Genomic DNA, 7,058 nt, shown 5'->3' on the forward strand with positions numbered 1-7,058 from the left:
ATCTCTCTCTCTCTCTCCCTCTCTGTTTTCATCTTCACTCCTCCCTCTTTATCGTATTTCTTGCGAGTTCCTTATTAAGTTGATTTTTATATATCATCCTCTCCGACCAATTTCTTTCAAGTGACCGGCTTTTAGTATCGTCAATGTACCTGAAATCCGTATCTCTCTGATCTTCATTTATTTTCCTATTTTGCTTTTCAACGTGTCATTAGCCTGGATAAATTCCCATTTTCTTTTGATAGTGTGATCACCGTTTTCTGTTGCTGTAAATATGTGATGTTATTGCTTTTCCTGTAATAACACCTTCTTTAATCAACTATTTTTTAATCTGTATATTCTGATCCAAAATAATCCAGCTTTCTTTATAATGCTGTTTATTAATTTTATTTGTATTTTTGTTTATCATTTCATTTTATCTTATTTTGATTTAATTTGTTTACTTGTATTCAATATATAGCCTTCGTCTTTGTATTCCCTTCGTTATTTACATCTTTAATCACTTGCTGTGTCCATTCCCCCTTCCTTCCTATATTTCATCTTCATAAAAAACCCTCTTCCTCCTTTCTCACCCTTTTCCTCTTACCTCCTCCTTTATCTTCTATTTTCACCTTCTCCAGCACCCTTTTCTTTCACCCTCCACTACCCCCACCTTTACCATCCCTCCTCCCTCCACCCTCCCTTCCCCAGCACCCTTTCTTTCATTCCTCACTTTCATCCTCTTCCCTCCCTCCCTTCTCCAGTCCCCTTGCCAGTCCCTTTCCCCGCCCCCCTCCCTCCACCCTCCCATCCCCAGCACCCCTTTCTTTCGCCCTCCACTAGCCTCACCCTTACCCCCTTCCCCGCTCTCCTCCCTCCACCTCCCCTTGCCCTTGCCCAGCACCCTTCCTCCGGTCGTCGTAATTAGGGTGTCTGCTGCGGTGGGATCACGAGAGACCGCTACTGTGCGCCACCTCTTGGACGTTCAGCCGTTCTTATTTGTTCTCTCTCGTCTTCACCTCATGGTCGTCTTGTTCTCTTTGCCTGGGTTGTTCTTCCTTCTGCTCCGGCGAGTCACACTGTTACTTCTGTTCTCGCTGGGGGCTGATTGTTTTGTGTTATTTCGTGTCTTGTTTTGTGTATGTGTGTGTTCTTTTCTTGAGGATACGATAAATTGTTGTTGTTGTTGTCAGTGCTATAGTTGTTCATCTTATAACAAGTTATCAACATCCTTTCATTTGCATTAACTCATTTTCCATATACGTTGACGAGAGTCTCGTAGAAAACGCAGTACGTGTTCGTTTCCATCCTTAACCCTTCCCTCTCTGTATCTGCCCAGTGCAAACATGTCCCTGACCGACATTATGCAGGAACGAGGCGACGCACAATTGCCTCTGGGGATTTGCGAAGGAAGGGAGAGAGAGGATTGACGACTGGTCGGGGCGCGTGCAGCTTCCTTGGCCGGAAACCCCGACCTCACTCTCGGCATTCCAATCAAGGCGAGCTGGTTACGAGGCTTCTCTGCCCGACGTCACGATTTCTCCTCTCCCTCTCTTTATCTTAATTCCACTAATGGATTGTTTTTTTTTGTGTCTGTGTGTCTTCCCTCCCTCTCTCTTCGTAATCCAGTGTATTATTGCTAAAAGGAATTCCGCTTCGTTATTTTCTCTACGTGTGTGTCCAATCCTCCTCCCCCCCTTCTACTCCCTCTCGTAGTAAAAAGAAATAGAATGAAAGGGAAATTGGAGAGTCGAAATTGCATTCTCATATTTCCAGAAGGTGCAGCGCCTCAGGGAAGCTGCTGTTTACATACCTGCCAGACAGGTTGTGACGTCATATCTTGTTGTCGTACGTCACGCGTGGGCATCTCTCTCATGCCTTTGTTCTTCGTTTGTGGATTTTTCCTGTTTCATCATAGGATTACCTGTAAATGTCCCTGTGGAAATGACAGTGACGGATGACGAGTGCGTGCGTGGCGGCCTGCGTAGCGCGATGCGAATTTCGCAAGTCTTCAACTATTTCCTCTCTGGAGGCATAAAAAAGACTAAACAAAAAGATTTTTCTTCCCAATCACTTTATTGTTGCATTTGCTGACCCGCACATTAGCCATGTACTGCTAAGACAAACAGGCCATTGGTAATTGTACAAGTGACGTCACCTTCGTTTTCCACGAGGTTCCGTTGCGTAAGTTCCGGGTCTTGTCGCGGTCGCCACACACTCGACACAGGACGCTACAGGTCGCTCATACCACATATTTCAGCCTTATCTCTGCACGTTCGACCTCCATTCTTACACATCGTTTCTTTACGGTCCAATTATCGTTTTATAAATTTCTAAACTCATAGCTTTTCAAGTCCGATTATGGCTATTATGCACGAGAATTGAGCATGGCAGTGATCTTAACGCATCTTTTCCGTTAACAGCTATTGTATAAGGAAAATTGTCAAGAATACTCATTAATTAATAGCTATGTTTTTAATACGGCTTCTTAATTAGTTTGTAATTACGGTTACTTAAATGCCAGTTATTTTAAATACTTTTCTAATTACTTATTTTTTTCTTATTACTCTTTTTTTCTAAATACGGTTTCTTAATTACATTTTTTTTTCTAAATCCGCTTTCTTCTCTCCCACAGGTTGCCACCTCCGTCGCGCCCGCTTCCCTCTCCTCCAGCCCAGAGACCAAGCGTGGGCGTACAGGCTGGCCCCAAGAGGTGTGGGCGCAGGAACTGAAGAAGTAGACACGCCCGCCACGTCCTCTGAAGGAAGAAGAGGGCGGCAAGAGATATATTCCCTCAGTGTGAAAGATTTTAATGCGTTAAGAACTATTAGAGGCTAATGATGAAATGCTGAGCCAAGATGGACATTTAAAGAAATCGTACGAAACCTTAAGATTAATTAAGGTTATAGCCTCAGCACATGTACTTAAGTGTTGTTTGTAACATCCAAAATATCTGTCTAAGACATCGTATGAGAGACAGAGAGAGAGAAAAAAAAAAAAACACTGTAGAGAAGAACATATCTTTACAACCTGTGTTCCTGATGTATATAAGCAATCATAGGTTTAGATTCACGATCCCCACCGAAGACAGAACATTCCAGAACGAATCGATACCAGAGTTCAAAATAGCGGGACCACAAGCGCACCACTGATACCTGGCTGCGTCCTCACTGCTTCCTCCTGATCCTCCCGCATCGCCGTGCATCCCCAGCGCGGTTCGTAACCTGCGCCTGAGTGTCCACCCGGCCGCCTGCACGATACACGAATACACATGTTGCAGAGCTCGTGCCCAACCCCTTGATGCCCCCATACACCTCTACCGCCCACGCCCACCGCCCCACCAGCAGTCAACAGCGTCGTCAGCAGTCACCATGAAGAGAGCCGTCACCTTCCACGTCGCCCGTGACACAAACAACTCACTTCCCCTTCGCTGGGATTTCACCTCTTCGACTACATGAGGTGAGTTACTTGTCTCTCTCGTTCTCTGCGTTTCTAAAATCAAACTGACATATATTCTCTCCTTTTCTGTCTTCTTCGGCGACACAAAAATACATAAAAGATAAAGTAAACGTTTAAAAAAGGGAGAATGTAAATCATCGCGAAATATTTACAAACAAGTGAAGGACAACATGAGGTCGGGGCAGGTCTGAAGGATACACACATGAGGTATCGTATTTTGGCCTCTACTGGTAACCCCATCCCGGTGAACTCTGACCTGAGGGGCGAAGGGAGAAGAGGAAAGTGAGGGGAGAAAAGAATGAAGTAAAAAACAAAAAAAACATTTCCAATAATTTAGATTACTTCTAAAAACTTCTATAAAAATTATATCATAATTGCACGGTTGTAGTTCTGCGGTCGGTCAGAGTTCATAGTAAAAATTATTAAGTGAAGTAGACGTCATTCAGTACAAAAACAACAAACCAAAACGAAGACAAAAGAGGACGTGACAGAGTAGGCCCGTGAGTATGGACGAGGCGGAGGGAAAATGTAAGCAAGGCCAAATACAACTGGAGCGTGGGTGCGGTGAAGGGGGGGAAATATTAATCCCTTGGGCAGTGTCGCAGGTCATGTTGTAGGCCTAGTGGAGGAGTCTCGGGTCTTGTTCTGTTGTAAACTTCGCAGAGAACGAGGGTAAAGTTACGTCATGTTGAGGCGCGATCTCTGTTGGTGGGCCGCGAGGAAGCGAAGTGGTCAAATCTGGTCGATTGATATGATTTATTGTACCAGCTTCCCTTGGATGACGATTAAGATAAAAAAGGAGCTGTAATAACCCAAAGACGAGATCCTTTGCCGCCGAATAAAAAGCGTTGGCGCGTTGTCATGACAGAAGATCGAGCTGGGGAGACGTCCGCTTGTGCCGCCCGCAGGATTGGGTTACGCCGCGTGTTGACTCAGTGTCAAAACCCATAAATAATTGTGCTCCACCTCGGCCGATACACAAAACCTCGACTCGTATACGTCTTAGTCGATAAACACGGCGAGAAAAGGGCTGATCTTACTCCATTTTCAAATGGGGAATTCTCGTAATTTAATAGCTCTTACGCTACACAGATTGATTCCACTTTCGAAGACTTTGATTTACGAGGTCGGGAAAGTCATAACTTTAAACCTTTTTAGGCTAGGATCTAGATTATCTAATGACTTAGGATATAATAAAGCACAAACAAAAGTAAACAACGTATCAGTTACAACTAACATTTCCCCCCATTTCTTTTCTTTGCAGGCAAAGAACCGAAACGTCGAGGATACTTGACAACGGCCCCAGACACATCCCGCGGCGACCCTCCTTCTGGTACAAGCTGTCCAGCTGTTTCCACAGACGATTCAGGGAATTCTCCAAATAAAGAAGGTCTTGACGAAGTTCTTTTCGTCTTTGGTTCCTGGTTTGCAATTGCACCGAGCAACAGCCACCGATAGTCAGTTCACCAGAGCTCATCATGCAACAGAGGTCGCGGTCCCAAACAGTTTTATTTTGCTATGTACTTATTCATTCCAATTGGCTTGACTATTTGATCTTATCGTATCACATTAAGATGTATTTATTGTTTATTACGCATGTATGAGCGCCCGCCCTCGACATATATAGCTGTGGAAGCCTGTGTTGTAAAGTTTTTGTTAATTTCGGTATTTTTGTTTCGTTAAGACGAATGTAAAACAAACGTCTCTATCATCAAGGAGCGTTTTTCAAAATCATTTCTAGCTTTGTATCTTTTAATTATGACATAATTTTTGTTTCCTTTGCTTTAGAATGGGTGTCAGAACAGCTATTATTGAGAGGTTGTTATTGTACAAACTTGTTCTTGTTATTTGTATATTTTGAGAGTTTGGTCAGAGAAAGAGAGAGAGAAAACAAATATGGATAGAGATGAGACAAGTGGTCCAATCCCACCCTATCATTTTGGACGAAAGTTTATGCATTTAACGAAGTGAATTTCGCAAAATACAACGAACGTAGATTGCCAAGGATTGCAACCACATTGTCTCTTTCCCTTCCAAGGTAGACAGACACATGGAAAACAGCGTGTGTGTATTTGATTTACTTATGTACTTGTAGCGTAGGTCGTGATAAGTAGATATTGAAAGGTCGATGGGTAGATACTAAGTGGACAGGCCTTGTAAGGAACCTTCGAAATGTTTTACTTCGGTGAGAGATGCTCGCTATTTTATGAAAGGGAAATAGAGAAAGAAAGAGAGAAAGGAATAGAGAGCGAGAGCGAGAGTAAGAGTAAGAGTAAGAGTAAGAGTAAGTGTAAGGGTAGGTGTAAGAGTAAGAGTGAGAGTGAGAGTGAGAGCAAAAGCGAGAGTGAGAGAGAGAGAGAGAGAGAGAGAGAGAGAGAGAGAGAGAGAGAGAGAGAGAGATAGATAGATAGATAGATAGATAGATAAGAGAGAGAGAGAGAGAGAGAAGAGAGAGAGAGAGAGAGTGTGTGTATGTGTGTGTGTGTGTGTGTGTGTGTGTGTGTGTGTGTGTGTGTGTGTGTGTGTGTGTGTGTGTGTGTGTGTGAGAGAGAGAGAGAGAGAGAGAGAGAGAGAGAGAGAGAGAGAGAGAGAGAGAGAGAGAGAGATTGAGAACTAAAACAAGTGAAAGAGAAAAATAACAGAGAGAAAATATATGTATGCATGTTAAAGTCTTGCCATAAAACAGGTAATTAATGTAAATTATTTACCTGTGTGAACAATCATGATACCTCTTATGTGGCCAAATTAATGATAGTGGACGTAAAGATTATTTTATTTTCTATTGTACTGCATTTCACAGACATTCTATTTGCTGACATTTTATGGTGATTTTGAATATTATAACTAAAATAAAATTGAACTTAATTCCGACGTCAAATATTCACGGTATATCCAAATAGACGATCCATTCCTAAATCAAAATCGACTGTGAAGTGCATTTGAGGTGAAAACGCCTCGAAATGTCCAGTGTACTTAATTTTAATCACTACGTCACTTATTTTACGTCCTTCCCGCTTAAAAAAAATAAAACAAACAAAAAAACAAAAACAACAAACAAGCGGTTTTGTATTATTTGTTTCTTAGCAATAAGGTTTTACGTTTTTTTTTTTGTATGCAACGTCACAAGCTTCTCTGGGCGAAAACAAGATATTCTGGCAAGTCCTTCCTGTTTCGAATAGAGCAATACAGGAGAGATTCGAAACTGGAAGTGACTTCGGCCCACCTGGCGTCACCGGGTCATTTGCAAGCACAATGCCACAGGTGAGAATCGCCTACCTAGATCTAGTCAAGCGAGAATCTTTGTTTCACGTCTTGTAAGCAGTTGAACTTATGGATGATAATAAAATATGACAATTGTATGTTTTGGTTTGAATGAGCCTACAACCCCACCCTCTGTTTTGTCCAGTGTGATCCATGATGGAGATTTAGCGATGTTACAGTAAAAAGGAATTAGATACAATGATCATAATAAGAATGATTTTAATGAAACACTGCAGACACCGTAAAGCTTATGATATACATGAACATTTATCAAATTCTTTTTCTTCTTATTGTCGTTCTATAAAGGTTTTGCAGTACATATAATTGAGAATGATTTTATTAAGAATAAGAATAAGAACTTC

At 42.2% G+C, this 7,058-nt stretch overlaps 1 protein-coding gene across 1 annotated transcript in view; it reads left to right on the forward strand.

Moving 5' to 3' along the window:
• Nucleotides 1–5,772, forward strand: part of LOC125040783 (heart- and neural crest derivatives-expressed protein 2-like) — an 18,852-nt gene extending 13,080 nt beyond the window's left edge. Inside the window, exons 2-3 of the mRNA XM_047635511.1 lie at nucleotides 2,612–3,435; nucleotides 4,700–5,772. Coding sequence (XP_047491467.1) covers nucleotides 2,612–2,716 — 105 coding nt within the window. The 3' untranslated portion in view covers nucleotides 2,717–3,435; nucleotides 4,700–5,772. The remainder of the gene's footprint in view (nucleotides 1–2,611; nucleotides 3,436–4,699) is intronic.
• The last annotated feature ends 1,286 nt before the right edge of the window (nucleotides 5,773–7,058 follow it).

This window comes from Penaeus chinensis, chromosome 29, assembly GCF_019202785.1.
Source record: "Penaeus chinensis breed Huanghai No. 1 chromosome 29, ASM1920278v2, whole genome shotgun sequence".
NCBI lineage: Eukaryota > Metazoa > Arthropoda > Malacostraca > Decapoda > Penaeidae > Penaeus > Penaeus chinensis.